Here is a 26,481-nt window from a genome sequence, read left to right on the forward strand (position 1 = left end):
CATTGAGGTGGAAGTCCGATGGCACTTTGGGGATAAAGGCTAGATTGGTGCAGAGGAAGACCAAGTCCTTGGTAAACTGAAGAAAAGGCGGGTTAGTAGTAAACGCCTGTATGTTACTGACTCGACGTGAGGAAGTGAGAGCCAGAATTAGAGAAGTCTTCCAAGTAATGTATGTAAGATCGACCTTATGAATTGGCTCAAACAGGTGTTTCATTAGTTCTGCCAATACAATGTTCAAATGCCAAGGAGGAGGTGGTAGATGAATTGGTGGAAACATCCGAAAAAGACCTCTAAAAAATTGTTGAAAGAGTAAAGAGAGTTACAGCCATCTTGACGGAACCGTGAGATTGCTGCTAGAAAGACTTTTAAGGTAGAAAACAAGAGGCCCAACTTTGCCAAGTGTAAAAAGAAAGGTAAAAGTTGCTCCGGCGTGGAATGTATAGGATGTATGTGGGCATCATTGCACCATAGACAGAATCTTTTCCATTTGAGTTTGTATGTCTTCACAGTTGAAGCTGCTCTCGCGTTTGCCAGGACCTCTCTACAATCTGAAGGAATGTCCAAATTCAGAAATTCATAGTGCTCAGGTTCCGAGCCGCTAAGCGTAGAGATGCTGGGTCGGGATGACAAACTTGGCTGTGATCCATGGTTAGAAGATTCGGAAGAGGGCGAAGAATGATCGGGTCGCACTGTGACAGAAGCAGGAGTTCTGTGAACCAGACTTGCCGAGGCCATCTCGGAGCTATTAGAATAATGTGACAGGGTTCCTTCCTCATTTGTCAAAGAACTCTGGGAACTAGAGGTATTGGTGCAAAAGCGTAGGCATATATTTTCGACCAATTCATCAAAAAAGGCATTTCCGCATGACTCTGGTTGGGGAACCCAACTTGCATAGAACAGGCATTTGCGGTTCAGATGTATTGCAAACAGATCCAGATTCTGACAACCCCATACTTGAAAAATGTGATCCAGTGTGGGTTGATGTAATTCCCACTCGTGGTTGGTTGTGGAAGACCTGCTCAGTGAATCCGCAACATTATTTGACACTTGTGCACTGCTGAAAGGACAAGCTGATGTTGAGTCACCCAATCCCACATCTGCTGAGCCTGATGGGACAGTAGGATGGACCTTGGTCCTCCTTGTTTGTTTATGTAGTGCATGGACATTGTGTTGTCCGTTCGAACCAACACTGATGCCCCCTGTATGATGGAACAGAAAGCTTTTAGTGCTAGAAAATGGACAGCAACTCTAGTAGATTGATGTGCTAGGTCTGTTGCAGAATGTTCCACTTTCCATTTACTGTTAGCCCCTGAAGATGAGCACCCCAGCCTTCTAGGGATGCATTTGTTGTGAGAGTGAAACTTGCAGCATCCATTAGTAATGGACGACCTGAAGAGACGTTCTTCTCGAGAATCCACCACAAGAGACCTTTTTTCATTTGAGATGTGACTCTGATTATATCGTTGAAGGTTCTGGAAACTTGAGCCCATTGTTTGTCCAACTCCACGTGAATAGGTTTCATTTTTAGCCGGCAGTGAGGGACAAGAGGGATGCAAGAGGTGGACCTTTTGGTGGAGAATTGGGAGGAATCTTTAGAAACTCCAATGCATGTCCTCTGCGTACAATATCCAGAACCCATTGATCTGTAGTGATCAGTGACCATTTTGAGTAAAAGTGGGAGATTCGACCTCCAACCTTTGAACAATCGGGTGGAGTTAGGGATGGTGAGTGGTGAAAGTCATTGTTTTTTGGAAGGATAGCTATTGAATTGGCCGCACAAACTGTAGTTGCCGCCATAGTAGAAAACATTTTGCCTATAGCATCAAGGTGTCTAGGTCAGGTGGTGCAGATATCAGAGATGAAGGATTTCTAGAACGACATTGTGCTGCCTGAGTAATAATGGAATCAGGCTTGGTTTGAGAAATTAGACAAGCAGGTGTATTGTAGGTGCCTTGTACTGTTTATCCAGCCTCGGCAGAATAGCTGGGATTGAATTGTGGTTTTGCATGATTTTGAGCCCTTCTTGCCAAATAAAATCCATGATGGGAATAGAATGCACTTGTTTTTTAGGCTGCTCTTTAAAATCATATAAAAAACAATCTTCTTCTGTTTTTGTCATAGGAAGTTGGAATCTTTTTGCCGCTCGTTCCATGAGTAAATGAAAACCACCTATGTCTACTGGTGGAGAATCCAGAAGAGCTGGATTAGGAGTTGTCCCATTCAGAAAGAATGGATCTGTCGTCCAGCTCACCCTCTTCTCTGTCCTCGTTGTCCTCCTCTATGACCTAAGGAGTATGATGATGCTGAATATTGGCCGTCGACGCAGAAGGTGTGATTAATGGGTCTTTAGTAGGAAGAGGCTGAATAGGTGTTTGAGGTGCTGGAAAGGCCTGCCCTGAACTCGGAAAACTGCGGTAGTAATCATCCAGCATGAATTGTAGATTTGAAATGAGTGTTAAAGGCATCTGTGCCATGAGAGGTTCTGGCTCAGGTTGCGTGCCACAAGTAGAATAATCTTCTTTGTATAGGTCTTCATCCTCATCAGAGTCCTGACATTTATAAGAAGTTCAAAGGGACTGCGAGCAGCCGGGAATCTATCACTATCTTCAGAATCTTCATCATTTGAAGAAAATAACTCAGCTGGAGGTTGAGAAGGAGTTTGAATTGGCATAAGGGTATCCAAAGAAGAGTGTCGCAGCAAAAGTAGAGAACTTGAAGATTTCAATGGTACTAAATCCTTGGAAGCAGTTGTTACAGTCGTCGTCGAAGCCACTGTCGACGAGGCCACCGCCGGTCGAGGCCACCGCCGACAAAGCCACCGCCGACAAAGCCACCGCCGACCAACCCACCGCCGACCAACCCACCGCCGACCAACCCACCGCCGACCAACCCACCGCCGACCAACCCACTGCCGACGACGAAGAATGCGTTGACATATCTTCTTCTTTTTCTGCTTGCTTGACACCGTCGACGAGGTCAAAGGCACCATAGACGAAATAGGCCTCACCTTAACAGATACTAACGTCGATGGTGAAAATGCCGACAACAGGTTCATAGAAGGCTTCATAGTTGAAGATGTTGAAGTTATCGACGTAGACGCGACGACGGCAGCTCTCGTCGACGGGGTAGCGACAACGAGCTAGTCGATGAGATGAGCAGTTTCTGAGGTGAAAACTGCGTAGATGGAGTCTTTGACGCCCGAGAGTCAGATCTCGAGGGTGTAACAGATGCAGCAAGACTCTGACGGGGAGAACTCACCCCTCTTGAAGTTGAAGGTTGATCAATATCATGGTTTTTCACCACTTTAGGTTTTGGAGACACCTTCTGATATTCACTGGTTCTCTTCAAAGATGAAGAAGACACACTCTCCACATCTTAGAGAGGGTTCTCTGAAGTCTTCAACTTCTGTAGCCACAGAAGGAGACGCCCTTCTCTGTCTTTCAGAGTCTTCTGAGAGAAGGTTCTACAAATCTTACAATCCTTAACTTGGTGTTCAGGATATAGGCAATATATGCACTTTTGACGGGGATCTTCAGAATGAAGTCGGTTTTCCACAGGGTCTGAAGAGGGACTTCTTGGTGGTAGACATCATAAAATTGGATTTCGGAGAAGAAATAAGAAGAAAACTGAGCAGAGCTCAGGGAGACTCCCTTCACACGACATGCGATAGAAAATCTGAGGGCCTGAGCCTCTGAGGAGAACATTCTAAGAGGGTGCTGACGCCCGATTGGCCGGAATTCTGACCAAAACATAATGACTAGGATATCATAGAAGTGATATGCTGTCTATCTAGGGAAAACTCTATGGATTTTTCTTTCTTTACGTATATATGCTTGTGTTATGGCTATATTGCTATGTTATGTACCGTGGGACTCCCACTTCGACGACGGGGAATATTCAAGCATGTGAATCTATGAAAGACACCCCAATACTGGAGAACCTTACTTCTGGAAGAAGATCTGGCCCTCTCCTTCCTCTTCTTCACCAAAGACCTGCCTCTTGAAGCTGTTTTTCCCTTCTCAGCCAGCTCATAGAGGCGAATCTCTCCTCTCTGTCCTTCAGAGTTTGCTTGTAGAGGGACTGGCAGTGTTGGCAAGTCTTGGGAGTATGATCATTTGGAAGGCAAATGATACAGACAGCATGGGAGTCTGTTGTAGCCTTCTTTTTGCCACAGGAAGGGCAAGAGTCAAAAAGAGAGGGCATTTTTAAGTGAAAAAATATGCTCAACTCTCTCAAAAATAGTAAGAACCTACTTCAACAGTAAAATGACGTCTAAGTAATAAGCTTTTGACAAAAAACAGAAAGGAATTTCTGACAGAAATCAGAAAAAACAGAGAGCTGAAGTAACCAGGGTCCTTCCTGACAGACGGAGCCGGAAAGAACAACTGAACTAACTGTCACTCCTGAGGCATGATGGGAAGCTAGGGGTCATGGCTGCCTTAAAGGCAAGGTGCCAGTTCTATTTTAGGCGTTTCTGTGGGTTAGCTTTTCAGCTGTCTACACTACTGTTTTCTGCAATGCAGCCTATGGGCTGGCAATGTTTTTCATTCCTCTTTGCAGAATTATGATTTCTATTTTTCATTAAAGTAGTTTTCAAATGTGTTTTCTTTCACCCTGCTTTATTGGAATGGTATATATGTGCAAAGGAAATTCTTACAACAATACTCAGCCCTTGGGGTATGGAAGCCTGCATTGTGTTATTGTTATATACATATATATTTATTTAGAGCTACATATATGTTTTCCACATATACGTTTGATATGTTTCCGGGCTCCCCGCGCATGGGCGGGAATATTCATGTGCTTAGGACTATTGATGAGGATCCCCTGGAAGAGAAATGATAATTAATTTTATAGAATGTGCCCAAGACAATACCAAATCCCCCCCTCGAGAGGTCTGTCTCCATATTCCCACACATACATAGCACACACTCCATACACAGCACACACTCCATACACTGGATGTAGTGGAATAGACCTCACCTCATGTACCTATTTCAGGTCTATATGTATAGCCCTACTTAGGATTTCACCTAGTGATTTGCTCTTATTGACTTGCTCTCATGTTAACCAACAAGGTGTGTCCACGTTTTCTATAGTTTTACATGGTTGCTTGATTTTTCTTTGCACATAGTGCAATACTATCCATGCAAAGCCGCACTTACTGCAACTGTTAACTCCCAACTCCCATTCTGGATGCATTGATCCTGCATTGTAGCCTTAACTAGATGCTATTTTATGTATTTGTTATGCATTGCATAGGTGGGTTTAATCAATGAATCACAATTAAAACGTTTTTTTAAACGGTCATGGTTGCTGAGGAGACGTGAGGCTATTAGTGTCTTGACTGTGTGGAAGGAAAGAAGGCCATATTTTCATGATGGTCATTAGTTGAAATCTGGCTGATGTGGATAAATAATCATACTTTTGTCTACGCTGATGTGAGGGTTAAGTGTGTACCAATTTTTCTGGCTGATGCTGTAGGAAGTAGGATATGAGGGAATGGTCAAATGGAGAAGGGGGAAACCGGTGAGGAGGTTGATTACAGACAGATTAGGGGTGGAGATAAATCCTTCCCCTTCCACCCTTTTAAATAAGGATTGTAGTCAATTGGGAATGAGGGAGAAAAGGAAAACAAAGTATTGAACAAATAAACCACAATCTGTACGAACTAGTCAAATTTCACATTTTCCAGCACAGTCCTCAGTCACACTCTAGATATTTCCTGAGTTATCCAACTGCTTTAACCTTGCTTAGAATAGTATATTAAGAACACAGCACTTGAAATTAAACTTTGGAAAACTACATTTCAAAAGAACACACCAACAATGTCTTACCGGTTATTAAATGAACATTGCATAAGGGGACTCTGTGGGCTAGTGGCTATATCAGCAAGCTCTGTAAGCCAATTTACTCCCCCATCACTTGAGTAGGCACTTTCATATGTATTTGAGGTATGCTTGTTCCATTGGATGCTGGTATACTCTTGGTGTGAAAGATCTGCACTTATGTGGAACACAGAATGAGAGGTGTCATCAGTCTGGACAGCTTGCAATTCAGGAAGATCATCTAGGAGTAAAATTACCACCATGTTACTCAAAACAAGAAAACAAAGTACTAAAAAAAACATGTTGAGTAATATAATATATATCTATAAAGTGGCCACATTTATGATGTTAAACAAGGTCTGCAATTAAAAAAACATATATGTTCATAGCCTAACCAGAACGTTACAGGTGCAACCAACTTAACATTTCAAACTGTGACTAGCTCCCACTATAGTTTGAGAGCTGCGACAGAAAACAAACCAGTTCATGAATGGCAATCTGGGCTGCTGAAATATCTGCATTCTTGGATTGAGTGTTTTGTTTCACCTGTATTTATTGTCTGGCTCATATCTGGCCTAAGCAATACTCTATGCTGAGGTCTCAGAGGGGGGAGAATGGCCAGCCGGGTCTATGGGGTTTCTTCAGGACCAGTGAAAAGTGATCTTGCTGACACTATTTGTGCAGCAATTGAAAGTGGTGTTATTGCGCCACTCTTTAAGGAAAGGTCAGTAGTACTTTTGTTGGCCAAAACGTTGGCCTCCTCGGGGGACCGGCGACAGTATCCCGGTTTCTCAGCTACAGCGGGTATATCCTGTCGGTGCTCGCTCTTCCCCCGGAAATGAATCAACTGGCCCTGAAGAAAGCCCCATAGACCCGGCTGGGCTGAAACATGTCGACCTCAGTTTTTAATTCATATTCTGTGCATAGGATCCAGTAACATGATCCATAAATGCACACTTACCATTTTAATTTCTTGTACAACCCCCCTTTTTCAATAAATAATTGCACATTGAGGATGTTCAAAGAATTTTAAATCACTTCACTCTGAGCACTTAACTCAATTCTTTCTCTGGACACTACTGCGAACCCAGTAGTTTCCTCCAGGTGGAGGATAGCATACTAGAAAACAAAACTCTATGATGATACATTAACCCTACGTAATGGGGGAGAATCAAGATATACCGATTTACCATCTACGTGCGTGAATGAGGGTTTTTATGAAAGACACCAAGAACCCTGGCAACGTAGTTACAAGTGGTCAATTCTCCCCCCTCTTGATCTTTGTACTAAGCCTGGAAGCTGAATGGATCATGACTTCAGTTCTTTCTCCCCCCCCATTTGATTAAAACGAGGTCTCATTAGAGCCACAAGTAAGTCAGGATGTTTCTTTATGGTGTTAAGAGGTTATTTTAAGTGACATTCTAGAGTCAGCCATACTTCTGTCAAGGGCTCTTTTGAAAGCCAACAAACAGCATGAATCCTAACACCAGATTAATAGAATGATACCTCACAAATGCAACACCTGAAATACTTTGCCTGCAATAACAGTAAAAGAGTTACAACTTGTTGTGCTGATGATGCGATGCAGTCTGAATAAGGATCACTGAAGTTGGAATATTCTGAACCTATCAGATCGCATCAGAGCGTCCTAGATCAGTACTCAGTAATTCACTCCATCCTTCTCTCCCACATGCTCACCTCAGTGATACATATATTGAAGCATCAGTATTTCTGGGTGGCAGACATACCACGTAGTGAGAGGGATCCTGAAGGTCCCCTCAGAAATGAGGAATTAACAGGGGAATCGATAATTTAAGTCCAAATTTCTCGTTAGTATGCATTTCCCATTATCTGTGGTATTTTATCCGGAGACTCTACCTCCTTTTGGCAGTGAATGTTGTGGATACACATTGTGCACAGACTGCAAAGCAGAACACTCTTCTTTTTATGTACAACAGGCATAGAGTAGAAGTTGACAAATAAAGTCTTTAGAACTGACCTGAATTCCTTGATGTGGTTGTACAAATACAATGCAACACTGTTATTCTCCTAATGGTTTAGCATGGTCAATGTAGTACAGGAGCACTAACAGTTGATGAATGAAGTCTTTACTGCCCATTCCATGGAATAGCAAAGAACATTGGGAACTTAATGGATTGATTAATGTGGAAAGGAGACAAATCTTTAGGTGAAAAATGTGGTTAAGTAAGCAAAAATTGTGTGTGCCTGCAAATATGATTTCTAACTGACAAAACCTGCAACTCAGTGACAGCCCAATGATATCATTCCTACCAAGAAAACTTCCTTGCTTGCCAATGGCTGAAAAGTGAAACAGATAATATTTAAACAGGAGGAGGGTGGACGCACACTGCCTCACATCCCAACACTCCGTTTGCCCCGATGCACCATGGTAAATGCAGTACATGATAACACATTTCGGTGACAGGCTTTAGCTTTTCACCCTTGTTGGTGCAGCCAGTGCTGTGTATCTCTAGACATGCAAGATAGTTGTCCTTCAGTAGAGAGCAACACATTCTTTTTGGGGGTGCTGGAAATGCTGCCCAAAGTTTTCTCAGGTCTCTGTACCACTCGCTGGGCACAGGTGCATCAACCAGAGCTCGTCAGCTTATTAGTAACAATATTTAAGTCTCAATTTGGTGCTGTAATAATGCTAGCAGTACGACTATTCTTATGACAGGTATCCTATAATAGATTCAAAAGATCTGTTTAGTAAATAGGTTTTGGGAGCAGTCATATTAACTTGAATGAACTAATAAGCCAAGTCTAACTACTAAAATGTAAATACTCATGGGCCTATTACGATGCCGGTCGGAGTTTCCTCCAATTGACACCGTGGCGCAAACAGGACCGACCGACCTCCGGTCTGCGGTTCCGAATGCTTAATTATGATGAGACTGCACATGGTGTGGTCGCATTCTCCCATTTCTCTATGGGAGCTTGTGTTATGGCCGTAAACCTGCCGTAACACAAGCTCCCATAGAGAAATGAGAGATTGTGTTAATCCCTGCACCCCACTGTGCAGGGATTAACAGGGGGTACCATAAGTGCCCCTTCGACCCCCAACCGGAGGTCGCAAGGGAAAGGGAAGCCCTGCTAGGTGCCCCAAAACACACTTTCCAACAGAGTTTCCCTGCCGGAAACAGTGCATCGTAATCATGAGTGCATAAACTGCTGTCCATATGAATTGGGGGCCGGTTCCGACTGGCTGACGGGATCCTTGAGCCCATCAGAAGCCAGCCGGAATGAACGCCCAGGTTCAATTCCGACCAACTATATCATAATCAACCGGTCGGAATTGAAACAGAGTATGTCATTCATAAAGACTCCGACCTCAGGTTGAAGGCTTTATGACCGACATCGCAATCAGCCCCTTAATGCTGGTAATGATGTTCAAAGAGCATCAACTTGTAACATTGAAGGTAGGTGTATAGTTCCACTTTGGTACATTGCATGTTCTTGCAGTTGGACACTGCTTCTATAAAAAATGATCATATACTCTATGAGGCTGCAAATTTCTCAAATCTACGAACGTAAGCGCCAAATAGCCTGGCTTTGGATTTCAATGTAATAATTTCCCTCCCCATTGATTTGGTAAGTCTTACTGGTTTTGTACCTTGCAGGATGGTTATATTGTCATTTCCAGCAAAAGAGTGAACCAGAGTGGACATGCCAGTGTTGAAAAAAGGAGGTTTACTGTAATGAGACGCTGATGCATCTTGTGTATTACATATGGAATTGATGGGGGGGGGGGCGTAATCAATGTTCCTGACCAATTCCTTCATGGATTGTTCCTGGTGACTGGTGTTAAGGGTACCGGACTTTAGCATTCTCTGTTTCTGACATGTTTTCAAGAGATGTGTGTCTTGCACTGAGCCTTTTTCTTACATAAGAAATGTTTCATTTGTGTTGTACATCTCAGGAGTACAGTTGATTAGGGAGCAAGCAGACTATTGCTCGTACCTTGAGAGATAGGCTAGTACTAAAGATTTAGATTTAAATTACCAGGTTATTGCAGATGCAACCCTAACCATGAGCATGCCATGCCAAATTTGTTGAATCTATTAATAGCTTGTGATTGGTCAATTAAACCTTTGGGTTTCTGTTTTTCACAAGATTTTTCCTTTTACTACTTTCCTTGTAGGTGACTTACCATGCTCCTCTTTTGCAGCCTCTGCATCATTGGGACGTGGTCAATACTCTTTTCGAGCTTGGCACTTACAATATTTTTGCTTAGATGCTTCCTAAATAGGGATACATTTATGATGTTGCATTTATTTGTACTGCATTAATTGGGTCTTCATGGCAATTCATGCATTTTTCTCTGTACAGCATTTTGACTTTTCGATAATAAATACACCATTTGCTTTATTTTTGATCTTGAACTCAGTTCTTCACGAGTCAAATATTTGATTCTGTTTAACTCTGCTAAAGCTGCGTTTTCCTGATGAGGAGTTTAGTCTAACAGCCATATCAGCTGCAAATACTGGAGGCGAAAAATTGATAAAAATTGGGGAGATTAAATTTTGGAGTTCAAAAGAGTATTGGGGTTTAGCTCCCAAAGCTTTGCATGGGAGTGTTTCCAGTAGTTGGGCATTCAGAGCTCTCACGACATTGGAAATCAACATTCGCAGGACATGGGTAGAATTAAGGTGGGGCTGAAGAGCTCTGAATTTTTTAAACAACATTTATTGAAGTTTTTAGCACATCTAGGCCTGGAATGCCATCACATAAATGTATCATCAACAACACAGCAGGTCTCAATGATGCCAGTGTAACAGATCCCCACAAAACATGCACAGAAAGAACAGCCCCCCCCACGAACCAGTTCAGTAATGATACCCATGATTTCTCATCTTCCCACGATGTGAGTCGTCTATCACCCTGAGCCACATTTCTGTATCTCCACCTAAATAGTGGTGTTGGCGGATTGAGGGGGGGGTAGCAGAATACTGCGGTAATCTGCCCATCTCCTTCAGATTTTCCTGTGCTCTGGTGGCAACCGCTTGCCTGGAAGACCACGACCTTTATCCCCATGCACCTGTCCATGGATGCCTTCCAACCCCCCAATAGGGCCTCCAGTGTTGGGCGATATCACGCTTGGCCAACGATAGCCCCAGAAACAAGTAATGCGGTTTACATCTGTTTCCTCCAATCTCCTCCATGTTATGAAAAGGAGCAGTTTAGGCTCAAGAGGGATCTCCCATGCTTGTACCCGGGCCAAGCAAGAGGTCATCCCACGCCAAAACTGCTTAAGTGCCGTGCAGCTCCACACTGTGTGTGAAAGGGTAACCTCTTCAGCATTACAGCAGAGACATGTAGGGGAGGGTATAACTCCCAGCCGCCATATGTCTAGTGTAGTAGGCTCTAAGTAGATATCTAAATTGGATTAGGTGATAGCGTGATGATATTGCAGTGCCCTGGGGGGGGGGGGGGGCTGCTAGGCCCTCAGCCCAGTCATCATCATGGAGGTCTTCGATATCTCCCTCCCATGCCTCCTGCAGTGTCTGTAAGGTGGTAGGGCTGTGCGTCACTAGGGTCTGGTATAACTGTTGATTCTTATGTGGCCCTATGTCCCCCAGTAGCAACCTGCCCTCCAATGGATTAGATTCCGGCAGATCGGCTAAACCCTGAATAGAGGGAGCTAGGGTAGGTCAGAACTGCCAGTACTTATAAAAAGGACTGCGGTGCAGCTGGTATTCTCTTGCAAACTTTTGAAGGACTGGAGTATCGTGCCTTGCATGAGATCTCCCAATGTGGACAAGCCTATGAGATCCCATTCTCGGAACCCCGGTAGCATCACAACCAGACGCAGGACAGTCCTATGCCACAACGGGGTGGCCTCCATTGTCAATCTACCACCCTCCCCCACAACCCATGCAACGAGTAGTCTGCCGCCACATCTGAACAACCACTCTGGAGGCCGGAGGCAAGTGCTTCACTCCCACCAGACTATACAGATAATCCAGGACCAACCATGCCCCCATTGCCCACCTCTCCACGGCATATGCGGGATCAGCCTGATCGCTGTACCACCAATCATTGACAATAAGGAGGTGAGAAGCAGTAAAATAGGATTGTAAGTCAGCTGCTGCGATCCCACCACAGAAGGTGGACTGGACACATGTAAGGAGAGCCACTCAGATCGTGCGTTTACCTGTCGGAACCATGGGTCTGGGATGTTGTATGGGTAACTTTGCAACTTACATAGTAGCAGTCATAAGGACACCATTTTAAAGATGGCGGAACAACCCAGCAGTGACAAGGGCAGAAGGGACAGAGTTGTCACTTCGTCTCAAACACGAGACAGCAAGGGACCAATGTCGTGCTGTGATGAGATAGTCGGGTCTGGAGAGACAGACACCCAAATATTGAAAGCCCTCAACAGACCAAGTCAGCTGTTAAGCCCAGGTCATCTCCCATGGATACCGGGAATCAGTAATATTACTGACTTAGTCGGGTTCATATACAACACAGGAGTCTCCCCGAAGACCCGCAAGATCTGCAGTATCCGTGGACTATAGAACACTGGGTCTGTAAGGAAAAACAGAATGTCGTCCGCATATAGGGCGATTCTGCCCGATCTCAGCCATCCAGTCAAACCTGAGCATCAGGAAGTGCTATGAATTCTTAAACACAATGCCACAATCTGATGGGCAAAGTCATGCTTAGAAAATTTTAATTTCTGCCCCGCTGCTCACACGTTGTCCAAGGGTCTAAGTCCCCTATCCAACAGCATACTTACAAAGATGTGGACCAATTATTAGTCTCTGTTTTATGAGGGGGTTGATGGAGCAAAGTCAGGCTTGACACTTTGAAGTTGTCACATGAGGAATGGAGCTCCCAGACATGGGGCTATATTATATGGCATCCCAACAGCAGCATACATTGCAGTGGCTAGAATAACAACAGCAAATGAAACATCTACTGTGGGGGACACAGACACTTGCTGCTTCAGGATCGGTTTATGTTAGGTGAGAACATAAAAGGGCACATTCCCTATGGGATCAGACAGGTGTGTGAAGTCTGAGACAGGGTGGTCAAAGTGATTATGAAACATTCCCCATTTGCGGTTAAGAACAGTTGTAAAAAACCTACCCAAAATCACAGACTGTTCATCATCTAACAGTAGTGAGATGGAGAGAGACTGTGTTGGACCCGGTCCTTTGGGCAGGTTCACCCCGTGACTTTTTGCTTTTTCCTAGCCTGTTTTTGGAACCCGGATTGGTGATTTTAGGCCTCTGCGCACTTTTTCACTGTGGTACAGTGTAAAGTGCGTGTGCTCTCTGTGTATGGATGGTGAGTGACCTGCCCTCCCATAGGAAGGAATGGGGAATATGTATGCCCATGGTAGATTCCTGATGCATGGGGAGTGCAGGGTCGAGTTTGATATGTGTGAACTCGTGGTAAGGAATGCTGCAGAATGGTATATGCGGCATGGCTGTGTCTAGTCTAGAAGCGCCACTTTTAGAAGTTGGCATAATTGTGTCGTGAGTCTGCTGGCACGTGATTGGCTGATGTGCCTGGGCCTGCTGGTAGATGGACTGTCTGGTGAGTAGGACGGGGTCTGCAGGGCCCTGGAGGAGGGGGTTCTGAGTCAGCCGTAGATGAAAGGCCCCCATCTGCTGTCACGGATGGGAGGGAAGAGCTCTGGGGGTGCCAGGCTGTGCCTGTCAGCCCACCCTGCTGCCTCTCCCTCCGGATGGCCCCCTGTCACCTCTGACCTGAGGCTGACAGGAGAGGGAAACCAGATACACCCAGGGCTTAGGGCTCGCTTACACAAAGACTTCAAAAGACTTCAAAGCCTTTTCTGTGTATAAGAAGGGGCTGTGTTCCCTTCCAATTTGTTCTTGTTTTCTGACTTGAATCTGCCAGGGGCGTGCTGCTTCTTGGGCTCAGGGGACTCCCTGAGTCCTGCCCAGCCCCTGGACTCCTGATGGACTTGCCTGGATTCCTGGGGGACTCCTCTGCCCTGCCTGGGCGGATGGGGGGACTTGGCTTTGCCCCCCTGGGAAGCTCGGGGGCTCTGGCAGCATGGAGGAGCTGCATTGTCCTGTTGATAGCGCTGGAACTGGATTTCTAGCGCCTGGAGGCGCTGAGCTTCCCCCTGAGCGCTCTGCCTGTTTGCTAGCGCTATGGAGCGCTTGATTTCCCCCCAGCGCGTAGGAGCGCTTTATCCTTGGCCATAGCGCTTAGGAGCGCTTTATTGTGTCCTGTTTATTTGATGGAGTGGGCCGATCGAGTGCCTACCTCGATTTATTCTTTGTTTAAAGAAGCCGGTGCCCACCCGGCATTTGCCTCCCTTTCACCGCCGCCGCCCGGGCTTGGAAGCGCCTGAGTAACCGAAGGCGCCGCGCTCTCATTGGCTGAGAGAGCCGAGCCCCCTCACCAACGCCGCGACGGGATAGGCCCGTGCGGCGCAGCGTCATGGCCCCTGTCGGGCCGTGATTGGAGGAGGAGAGGAGACTCGTCATCGGGGCCGCGACGGGATTGGCTGGTCGAGGCGGCCCCGGGAAGCTGAGAAAGGCTGGGGCGGCGCGTGTGTGGAGAGAGGGGAAGATGGCGGCCGTTGCGGGGCTCCCGTGGTCGAGAGGGAGCCCCGAGAGAAGGGAAAAGCCTGGCTGCCTCGTCGCCGGTCTCCCGTGTGGAGAGGGAGACCGGACCTGCTAGGCGCAGAGAGAGGTGCCGGCCGCCGGGAGGACGCCGCAGAGAGCGGCACGACGATGGAGTCTTCCCCCCGCAGCAGAGTCGGTGAGTGAAGGGCTGTGGGGGAGGAAGCTCCGGGCGGTGCCGGTCGAGGCACAGAGTCAGGGCGGCCCCGGTTGGCAGCGGGTCGCCCCAACGTAGTCTAAAGCCCAGAGAGGCTCAAGGGGCCTCATCTTGTTGGCGAGCCCTGAGGCTCGTAGGGGCACAATGGACTTTGGTGCATCTAGGGCGGCCCCAGTTGGCAGTGGGTCGCCCCAACGTGCGTGAGCCCTGAGAAGCTCAGAGGGGCCATGTTCTGTTTAAGAGCCTGTTTGGCTCCAACGACCCCCACAGTTGTCCTAAGAGCCTGCTAGGCTCAGGGGGCATATTTGTTCAGAGCCTGTGTGGCTCCAACCTTTTGCGCAGTGTTGTTCTAGGGCCATGAGGACCCCGGCGCAGTTTTGAATCTCCAGCTGCCCAGCAATTAGTGGGCAGCTGCACCGTTTAGGCGCAAGATGGAGAGTGAGTCCCTGAGAGGGATAGAGATGGCACAGAGGTGCCCGGCCAGTCTCAGCTGCGCAGCACTTAGTGCCAGCTGCAACGTTTAGGCCCTTGTGAGTGTTCCCAGGGGCCCAGCAAGTAGTGGGCCCCTGCATCGTTTAGGCCCCGGACATTGAGACTCAGGGCGTTCTAGCCCCAACAAGGTCAGTTGGCCTAGGGACTGCCACAGGTGGTGGCTTATGTAGGTTTTGCGCAATTGTATGGTTCTTGTACCTCTGAATGTGATTTCTTGCATCATGTCTTATGCCTGCACCTCTGAATGTTTTTAGACATCATGTGACTTTTGCGCTACTGTATTTTTCTGGTACCTCTGAATGTATTTTTATTGCATCATGTGCTTTATTCTTAAACACCGCTGAATGTGTAGGTTTATGCCTTATGTGTTTTTCTTTACTACTCCTCTGAATGTATATTTATGCATCATGGGTAATGTGTTCTTGCTTAGACCCCTAAATGCTGAGTGATACTTAGGGGGTTGTTCTTTTTAGTACAGGTGGTCCTAGTGAGGTCCTGGTCCCCTGCGTGACAGTCTCCTAAGGTGTTTAGGGTTGCGTAGGTGGTACTTACCTGTTCCCAGTAGTTACTGGATGTGATCTATAACTGTTACTTTGTGTTACAGTTAAGTTTATATACTTTTATTCTAATTACTTACAAGTATTTCTATATCTGCAAAGTGTTGATTCAGACAGTGGCCCATGTGGCCCTGCCTTGTAAATAATCCCTTGTGAATATTGCCGTGCCAGTTGGCACAATGTACATGTGTAATTTCTATCTGATATGCTTTGACAATACAAAAGTTATTTTAATATAACCTTGTGTGGAGTCTCTTTTGTGGTGTACCTAGTATGTTGTTGCTGTTGTGCGCTGACGCAAATGCTTTACACATCGCCTCCGAGTTTAGCCTAGACTGCTCGTGCCAAGCTACCTAGAGGGTGAGCAGGGGTTATCTTGGCGTGTGACTTCCTTGCCCTGACTGGAATGGTGGTTTCGGCCTGGCTTTGGCGTCAGCCTTAGCCTACCCGAAATAGCCGGGTTCTATCAGACTGGATGAAAGGTTTGTGGAGATCTGATCTATCTTGTTTGCACAGGTGCAGGATTTTTTCTGACTTGGAACTGGCTAGTTCTTGCAGTAGGCAAGCACACCTTGCACAAAATACTAGGAAGACTTGACCTATTCTAATGCACTGGAACCTTGCACACACTGACAAGGATGTTAATGCTAGTACAAGGTAAAAGATCAGTGGATAATGCATATTAAGATCTTAGACAAGAGAAAGAAGGGAGTGCTGCGGCGACTAAGACATTGGGGTGCAGGCTGTGAGTAACTGCCTACAGAGGCGGGAATTAAATAAATCACACCAGTGTGTTAAAAAGGCATCCAGTAACACATTGTTTAATATAACAAACTCCACAGGACCCCCTTGCCACTGCTTAAATTAGGTAATGTATACCCTGGGCACTCCCCAGATGCCCAAGACAGACTCCTCAAGTTACACAAAAGCAGTGTCTGCTGGGATTCCTCCTTGCCAGAAAGAGGGGTAAGATCATACAGAGGTTTGCCACTTTGGGGGCGTTACTTACCAAGCACTGGACAGCCACACATTCACTGCCAATCTTTGTAGATCTGTCAAAGATATGTTGGAAAGGGCTACAGCAGAGGAGACCCAAATGAAAGTGGTGAGAAGCCTACTGACAACCTAGCTGAATGGGAGGCATTGCTACAGAGACTCCTGGACTTGCCCCCATGAAAAATGGACTGACAATGAACCGCGTTGATGAGCTTTTGTCCATGGCATCTAAAAAGGGACTTAAAGGTAAAAATATATAAAAGTGCAAAGAGAGGGGCCCATGATTCCACTTAAAGTGCTGTATATTTCGGTGTGGTGAGGACACAGTTACAACACCGTAAGCATGCTTAGAAAGGAGTACCACTAGAGTTTCTGCATATGGTTCTGGCTGAAGTAGTGGGACGATTCTTTAATGTGGGAGTGATATGTTCGCTCGCACTCTAACTACCATGCATTTATTATCACCAGGTATATGGTTCATGTTACAAGCTCACATTTTTCATTTGTTTGAATTGTAATGTTTTGTACAACTAGTAGTTTTTTTTTTTTTTTTTAAGTGTCTTAAATTTCTTTACAATGTTCAAGTGTCCATCCTTCCATAGTACCATGCTGCCAAATTCAAAGCAAGTTTGTTTCAAACGAAATAACTGAACCGGCTACCTGGTCATTAAGTCCAGTTTTTGTTCTTCTAGCAATATTATTAGGTTTTTAAACCCCTATTGCCTGTCAGTCAATATTACTGTGGTTCTTGTGCTTCTCAACCTCAATATAGTTGGCATCAGATGGATAGGAGAAGAAAAAGCATACAGTACATTTGTTGACTACCTTATCAAAATGGCATTGTTCTCTTCTGCTATAAGTCAAGCTTGTGTGTTTGGCATTTCAAGCAGTGGTGAGAAAGTCTAGTAGTGTGATCCCCACCTGTAAAAAAGGGTCTTGATGAAACTCCTATCTAACACATTTGTGTTTTTTTTTATACCAGAAGAACCTGCTTAGTAGATCTGCTTGTTGATTCTGTTGCCCTGAAAGATGAAAAGCTTTTATTACAAGCCATGTCCAAATTCTCTGTACATCCACAGAGTGGTATTGATCTGGTGCCATAGTCATTGTTTAAGTAGTGCATCGTGGTGGTGCTATTCCTGCACTAAAATTCAAACTTCTGTCGAAAAACGGCAAAAGGGCCTTCACAGAGCTAGGTGAAGTGCCTTGAGCTCCAGAAAACTGATGTGATTGGAGGTCCCCTCTTTATTTCCATAAGCTTTGCACTACTAAATCGCCTAGTTGAGCGCTTCAACCTAGCAAAAGACTCAAACGTAACAACTGTTTGGGTAGGAGGGCTCTGTATACCTGACAGTAGGCTGTTTTTCTTGCATCACCAAAGAAGGGAATTGAATATGCTACTTACCAGTATGCATCTGTTCTTGGCATGTAGGGCTGCTGACATTCATATCTATAGCATAGATTGCCGCCTAGTGTTGGGTCCGGATAATTGCACATTGTTGTCCTGGAAGAGTCTTCGAAGTATCACGAGATAGGTGGCTCCTCCCCTGGACTACAGTGCGCATGGGCATCGACTCCATCCCCAGATTGTTTTTAGCCAAGATGGAGTGTAACAGTGTGAGCGATGACCATGCTAAGAGTAAGTGTAAAATCTGCAGCCGCTACAGGCGCCGGGGAGGAGGGTGGGCGATATGAATGTCAGCAGCCCTACATGCCAAGAACAGATGCATACTGGTAAGTAGCATATTCAGTTCGAGGCATGTGGGCTGCTGAATTCATATCTATAGCATAGAATATATAGCAGTCCCTCCATTAGCGGCAGCCGCCTGTGCCAGCTGCAGACGTTTGAAAAAGTGCTTTTAGAACAGCCTGCCCTACAGCTGCTTGGAGTGCACATCTACACAGTAGTGTTTTGTAAATGTGTGTGGGGTAGACCATGTGGCTGCTCTACAAATGTCTTCTAAAGGGATATTTCCAAGGAAGGCCATGGAGGCCCCCAACTTGCGGGTGGAGTGGGCTCTTGGGGGGATCGTTAAAGTGCGCTTAGCCTTTTGATAGCAAATTTGAATACACTTAACAATCCACCTGGATATACCTGCTTTGGAAATGGGGTTGCCCTTGTGTTGTGCGGAAAAGGCAACAAAGAGTTCTTTCGTCTTCCTAAAATCTTTGGTCCTATCAATGCAGTACATCAAAGCCCTTTTGACGTCAAGAGTGTGGAGTATTCTTTCTGCCACTGACTCAGGATTTTGGAAGAACACAGGCAGTTCAATAGTCTGATTGACATGGAACTGTGAAACCACCTTTGGAAGAAATTTAGGGTTAGTGCGCAGCACCACCCGGTTGGAGTGAATTTGTATGAATGGCTCCTGTACAGTGAGCGCCTGGAGCTCACTAACACGTTGCAGTGACGTAATGGCTATCAGGAAAGCCACTTTCCATGTTAAGAACTGAATCTCGCAAGAATGTAGAGGCTCAAAAGGTGGACCCATCAGTCGGGTGAGGACCACATTAAGATTCCATTCAGGAGCAGGTGGGGTCCTGGGAGGAATGACTCGTTTGAGCCCCTCTAGAAAAGCTTTAATGGCAGGCACTCTGAAAAGGGAGAGATGCTGCCTGTTTTGGAGATAAGCCGCGATAGCGGATAAATGTATTTGAATGGAAGCATATGCCAGATTGCATTTGTAAAGATGTAACAGATAACAAATGATGTTGTGCGTGGACGCGTCAAGCGGGTCAATGTTGTGGTCTACGCAATAAATGACAAACCGCTTCCATTTTGCTGCGTAGCATTCTCTGGTGGTGGGCTTTCTTGCCTCCCGTATGATATCCATGCAGTCAGGAGGCAAGTTGAGGTAGCCAAACTCTAAGACCTCAGGAGCCAGGTCGCCAGGTTGAGCTGTTGCGGATCTGGGTGCTGAATGTCGCCATGGCTCTGCGTCAAAAGTCTGGGCGTGAGGTGCAGCTTTTGATGCGGTACCACGGAAAGTTCTAGAAACGTGGTGTACCATGGTTGGCGTGCCCACGTTGGAGCAACCAGGATGAGCGTCATAGAGTGTTGCTTTAGCTTTCGTGCCACCAGCGGTATTAGAGGTGCTCGGGGAAAAGCGTACGCAAATTTGCCTGACCAGTTAATCCATATCGCATTGCCCTGCGACTGTGGGTGCGGGAACCTGGCGCCAAAGCTTTGGCATTTGGCGTTTTCACTTGTGGCCAACAGGTCTATCTCTGGATGACCCCACTGCTGGAAGTACGGGTGGAGTACTGATGGATGTATCTCCCACTCGTGCATTTGGTGGCTGTACCTGCTGAGCAGATCCGCCATTTGATTGTCCTTGCCTGGGAGGTGTTCCGCCATGAGGAAATTGTTCCTCTGAATGACCCACTTCCACATGCTCTGAGCCAGATGAGACAACTGTGGAGAGTGTGTACCTCCTTGCTTCTGAATGTAGTACATGGCTGTCATGTTGTCCGTTCGGATCAACACGACTTTGTTGCACAGATGTACCTTTAATACCTTCATTGCCATGAAGATTGCCATCAGCTCTAGGTGGTTGATGTGCATCTTCCTTTGCTGCGTCGTCCATAGTCCCTGCACTGTGTAGTGGAGCACATGAGCCCCCCAACCCTGGAGAGAAGCGTCCGTCATTAGGATGATCTGTGGAACAGGCTCTTGGAACGGTCGGCCCTTGCAAAGGTTGTGTGGATTCCACCAATGCAGAGAGTTGTATGCACGACCGGTCACCAACACTAGGTCTTTTAACTGTCCGTGAGCCTGATTCCACTGACGTGCCAAGCACTCTTGAAGCGGACGCATATGTAGTCTTGCGTGCGGGACTATGAAGATGCAGGAGGCCATCATACCTATCAACTGCATGAACACTCGTGCTGGAAGCGAGTGTTGCGTTCTGAATTTCTGTATTAGCAATTGAATGCTGTTGATCCTCACAGAATTCGACTGCGCTGTGGCCGCCAGAGTATCTATAGTCGCGCCCAGATACTGCCGCACATGGGCTGGCTGAAGGTGTGACTTTGGATAATTCAGTGAGAATCCCAGATCGTGAAGAAGGTGAATGGTGTGGGACATGTTGGCAGCGCACTGCTGGGCCGACTTTGCTTGGACAAGCCAGTCGTCTAGATAAGGGTAGACGTGAACTTTTTTCCTCCTGAGGTACGCTGCCACTGTTGCCAGGCACTTCGTGAACAACCTGGGCGCTGTGGTCACTCCAAAAGGGAGGACTTTGAATTGGTAATGCTGATTCTGAATGGTGAATCTGAGGTATTTTCTGTGTGACGGATTTAGTGGAATGTGAAAATATGCATCTTTTAGATCTAATGTTGCGAGGAAGTCCCCCTGATTGAGCAACGGAATAACCTGCTGCAGCGTGAGCATATGAAAGTGTTCTGAGAGAATGTATTGGTTTAGGGGCCTGAGGTCCAGTATGGGTCGGAGGGACCTGTCTTTCTTTGGGATCAAGAAGTACAGGGAGTACACTCCCGAGCCTCTTTGTTCCACTGGTACGAGCTCGATTGCCCCTTTTTGCAGCATGACAAGCACTTCTTGCTGCAATAAGTGCAAATGCTCTGTGGACATAGGACGGTGTTTTGGGGGGATGTTGGGTGGAGTGGATGTTAACTCCAGACAATAACCGTCCTGGATAAGCTTTCTGACCCACCTGTCTGTGGTGATGGACTTCCAGACTGGCAGGAACTGTTGGAGTCTCCCCCCGACTGGTGTTGTATGGTCGGGGGGCAGTGACAAGGCGTCACTGTTTGTTGGCGGCGGAGGATCGGGAGTTGTTGTTTCCACGACCTCTGCCCTTGGCGCTGTTTCCGCGATAGCCACCTCTACTCTGTTTGTTGTATGAGGTTTGTGCACCACTTTTAGTGTACTGTGTTTGCTGAGACATCTGGCCTCTGGAAACACCTCTATTGCTTGAGCAACGAAAAGTACTACCCCTGAACTGCTGGGACTGGAGAGCCCCCATAGACTTTGCAGTCTCAGTGTCTTTTTTGATATTTTCCAGGGTGGTGTCCACCTCAGGTCCAAATAAGTGATCAGGGTTTACAGGCTGATTTAGGATGGTGGTTTGTATCTCCGGCTTGAATCCGGAGATTCTGAGCCAGGCCTGACGCCGCAACATTACACTTGTGTTAATGGCCCTGGCCGCGGTGTCCGCTGCGTCCAGTGCACACGTAATAGAAGCATTTGAGATGAGTTTCCCTTCTTGAATGAGCATCTCTGCTGCCTCCTTATATTCATCTGGCAAGTGTTGTAACAGGGTTTCAAGTGTATCATAATGTGCCCTGTCATATCTGGCCAAGAGTGCCTGCGTGTTAGAAATGCGTCAGATATTGGCCGCTTGAGCCGCCACCCTCTTCCCTGATGCTTCTAGCACCTTAGATTCCTTGTCAGGGGGAGGAGCATCACCAGTAGTTTGTGAATTTGCCCTCTTCCGGGCATTAGAAACAACTAGAGAGTCCAACGGCAACTGGCCCTTGATGTAGGTAGGGTCGCCAGGTGCCGGCTTGTACTTTTTTTCAATTCTGGGGTTTATAACCCTGGCACGTGTGGGTTCTTTAAAAATGTCTGCAGCATGTTACAAGACACCCTTCAGCATTGGCAGAGTCTTTACGGTCTTTTCAGAGGTGGAAAAGGTGTCAAACAGAAAGTCCACTTCAATAGGGTCAGCATGAAGCTGGACGTCATGATTCATGGCTGCCCTCTCAATAAGCGCATTAAATGCCGCAGAATCCTCAGTAGGGGAGGTTTTGACAGTATACACTTGAGTGTCCGGGGCAGTTTGTGGATCCCCTGGGTCCGCAGCATCTGCCCATGTGTCATGCTGATCTTCAGGATCAGTGTCGGCAGGGTAGTTGTATTCATCATAGTCACCTTCCCCAGCCTCCACATCCGAGTAAGTGGGCGAGATTGGAGCAGTGTCCTGAGCACGTGGATTAATCAGTTCAACAAGAACTGGGGAATCTGTGGAATCCTTTTTCTTCTTTAAAGGAATTGTGTAGGACTCCATAGGCTGTGCCGGTGTGATCTTTCGCTTGTAGATGGAAAGTTAACCGGTGTCGGCGTCGATAAATTGTTCCGACTGCTCTTCCAGTAGGGGTTATCGATGCTTTGTGCCTACAACTGCAGGGGTAGGCTTCGGCCCCGTGGATACCTTCATGGACGCCTCGATGACCTTCCTGGGCGCGAAAGCCTTCGGCGCCACTTTTGGCGGCAGCGTGAACTGAATCGGCGCCGTCGACTTTTGCGGTTTAGCGGCAGGCTTCGGGGTGGAAGTATCCTTCGGATCGACCGCGGAAGCCTTGTCCTTAATGCGCTGCAACGAGTCCGACACCTGCTTCGTGAAGGATGCGGACGGTTTCGTCGACCCAACAAGTGCTCTCGAGCCACTACCATGTGCGGACTCGAGGGTAGCAGTAGTTTTGGCCTTGTCCGGCCGACGTGCAGGATCGACAGCTTTTGGAGCTCCGAGTCCTTTGTCTGTGTCAACGGCCTTCGGCGCCGACGGCTTCGGGTCGGCGGCCTTGACAAGCGCTTTCGGTGCCCCAGTCTTCGTCTCGACGCCCTTGAGCGACTTCACCGGTTCGACAACCTTCTTTGGCTTCGTCTGCACCGACAGGTCGGAAGACGTGCAGCCGACCAAGGCGACAGGCGCTTTCTGTTTCGACGGCGCCTCTATCACTTTCGGTTTTGTCGAGACCGAAGCTTTCACTTTCGGTTTCGATTTTACCAATGGCGGCTCCGTAGAAGTGTACGTAGCCGGACCCGGAGGCGAGACCGTGGATCTAGGTGCAAGATCTTGGGTAAGGCCATGTGGCGATCCCTCGACCTGAGCCTTAGCTATTGTTCGAACGGGGCATAGCTCTTCGCCTGAGCTATCTTCCGTGGCCCCATAGGCCTCATTGTCGTCTCCTACCTCGTCGACGACGTCTTCTGTATCGAGCATTTCGACGTCTGCGTCGTAGTTGGAGTCGATCTCTGCCGCTGGATTTGAAATCGGCTCTCGATCTTCCCGCTCGTATGCCTCTTCTCCCTCGGTATCGAAAATGTTCACCGGGTCAGGTGCCCTCTGCTGGGCCTCCTGGCGCGCAAAGCGCCAAGGTCGAATCGTCTTCTTGGAGCGAAAACGAGAACAAGCCATACAGTTGGCTTCGTCGTGATCCGGCAACAGGCACTTGTTGCACACCGGGTGGACATCGATGTGGGGATACTTCGAGTTACACACGGGGCACCTTTTGAACAGGCTCCGTTCCATGATGTGTCGTCGAATAAGGCTTGTTGCGTTGACCGGGCCTCGAGCACCGAAGAGCCACGCGACTCCTCTGGATGTCCGACTCGGGAACTGAGCCGGAACAGAGCTGGGCACCAAACGCAAGACAATACTGACGATATAGGAAAGGCATTTGGGCCGAAAAGAAAGTTTCTATCGAATCCGAACTTGAGTGATCAAATATGCATCCGAACCCAATGGCGGAAAAAAACCAATCTGGGGATGGAGTCGATGCCCATGCGCACTGTAGACCAGGGGAGGCGCCACCTATCTCGTGATACTTCGAAGACTCTTCCAGGACAACAATGTGCAATCATCCGGACCCAACACTAGGCGGCAATCTATGCTATAGATATGAATTCAGCAGCCCACATGCCTCGAACACATTGCTACCGATGTCTCCCCCCTCCCCCCCCCCCCCCACCTCTCACCCACCCCAATTGATCTTGACGGTTATCGTTTGGTCCTCTAGGCACTGTTGTAGTAGTCTCATCTCTTGCATCTGGGACAGCAGCGATGCAGGAAGCCATTGACCCTAGAGACACGGGCACATGGTGATCTGTTGCATTGAAATCTTCATGGCAAGTTGACATTTCTCCTAAACGGATGACACACTGTCATCTGAAGTAAACAGTTTTTCTTGCTTAGCGATCTCAGGAGTGTCTACAGTGAGGATAGTGGTGACACCCTCTTCCCCGCCCCCCCCCCCCCCCCCGGTGACCTCCCTTTTAGCGTGATCTTTTCTTGAGAGAGCACAGATGCCACATAAGAGGTACCTTATCTGGCCAGCCTGCATGGTTTCTTTCTCTGCCTCAAAATCTTGTAGGTTCCCCCTTAGGCAAATCCCCTTGTGTTCCGGTGTTGGACCTGGCCCTCTTCGAAGGGTCCCTCCCAAACTTTGTGTCTTTTACCTACACTTTTTGCTGAATTCATTTTTGTTGAAACCAGTGCTAAAATGCTTGTGCTCTATCCCATAAACATGGTTACAATGGCCTATACCCAATTGGCATATTTAATTTACTTATAAGTCCCTTGTAGAGTGGTATATCCTATGCCCAGGGCCTACAAGTTAAATTAGACCAGTAGGCCTATTGTACTCGTTTTGACACCTACTTCAGGGCTCGAAAAATCAAAAAAAAAGTACTAGTCCTGCAGGACTAGTACCTTAAAAAATGTCCTCGACCTAACTGCAACCTACTTGACCTCCGTCTCTGAAAGCGGAGCAAATGTGACAAGATAACAAGATTTAAAGGCATCTTTATTGCTCATTAACTTTGTGAGCAATAAAAATGCCTTCAAATCTTGTTATCTTTTCACATTTGTTCAGTTTTCACAGACCGAGGACAAAAGTTAATTTGTTTTCCTACTCGCTAGAAAGGGCGAATAGGACCTAAAAACAGCTCGACCTTGTTAATGTAGCTCGACTATGCGAGCGGTCGAGTGGAATTTTCGAGCCCTGCACTTAAGTAGCAGTTCAAAACCTGTGCCAGGACTGCCACTGCACCCTGAATGCAGTTTTAAACTGCCATATCAACTTGGCATTAAAACCCTCTTGCCAAGCCTTAAACTCCCCTTCTATTACATATGTCAGTCAAAGTCAGTCCAAAAGAAGACCCTTAGCATCCCAAATGGCAGGGTGCTGTACAATTAGACCGTTTAACTGGTACTTTTAAGTTTTACATCTCCTGGTAGTGAAATACTCCTACATTAGTTTTTCACTACTGTCAGGCCTATCCCTCTCATAGAATACCACTGTGGATACCCTATTACATTTAATAAACTGTACTTCCTAATTGGGAATTCATATCATGTTTGGTACCTATAAAATTATAATTAGAAACGCTCTTTAATGGTAAAGTCGGGTTTTCATTGCAATTTTCAAAATGGCTCTTTTCGGAAGTTGGCATTTTCCTGTCCTTAGCCCTTTGTGCCTGCAGACTATCTTGGATCATATGACTGGGTGTAGCTGATAGCTAGGCTTTGAGAATTCCTCCCAGACAGTCACACAAAAGAGGGATCCGGTGTGCCTCAATCGGCCATCTACTGGCAGGATGGGAGTGAGGACCAGAGCACAGCCCCACTCACAACTGAATAGCATGTGCTCTGCCTTCACAGAAAGGGCCTAACGACCATGTATGTTTACTGCAGCCTGCTGGGAGTCCGAACAGGGGAGTCAGGAAATTCCATGCACTTCAAAGAACCTTTCCAGAAACTTCTCCCACCTTTCAGAAGGGCACCAGGGTATACAAATAGGACCTTCAAACCCACTCTTCAGTTCACTACTGTACCTGCAAAAGGACTCTGAGGACTACCTGCTGCTGTAACCTGCTGTGAACTCTGACAGACTGCTGCTGTTGTACCTGAAGGACTGCTTTGCTGCCTGTAGCCTGCCTTGAACTCTCAGAGACCAGCTCTGCTCTTGAGCCCTGTATCTTAATCTGCATCCAGGACTAACAGAAGTGGCTACAAGGGCTAGTTTGCTGGCCTCATGTTCAGAGCCACAGGGGCATAAGGCTACCAACATCTTGA

At 47.0% G+C, this 26,481-nt stretch overlaps 1 protein-coding gene across 1 annotated transcript in view; it reads right to left on the reverse strand.

Annotated features, from left to right (window-relative positions):
• HBP1 (HMG-box transcription factor 1) overlaps positions 1-26,481 on the reverse strand; it is a 387,484-nt gene that overhangs the window by 262,095 nt on the left and 98,908 nt on the right. Inside the window, exon 4 of the mRNA XM_078680325.1 lies at positions 5,838-6,069. Coding sequence (XP_078536451.1) covers positions 5,838-6,069 — 232 coding nt within the window. The remainder of the gene's footprint in view (positions 1-5,837; positions 6,070-26,481) is intronic.

The sequence above is a fragment of the Lissotriton helveticus genome, chromosome 1_1 (genome assembly GCF_964261635.1).
Source record: "Lissotriton helveticus chromosome 1_1, aLisHel1.1, whole genome shotgun sequence".
In the NCBI taxonomy this organism is placed as follows: domain Eukaryota; kingdom Metazoa; phylum Chordata; class Amphibia; order Caudata; family Salamandridae; genus Lissotriton; species Lissotriton helveticus.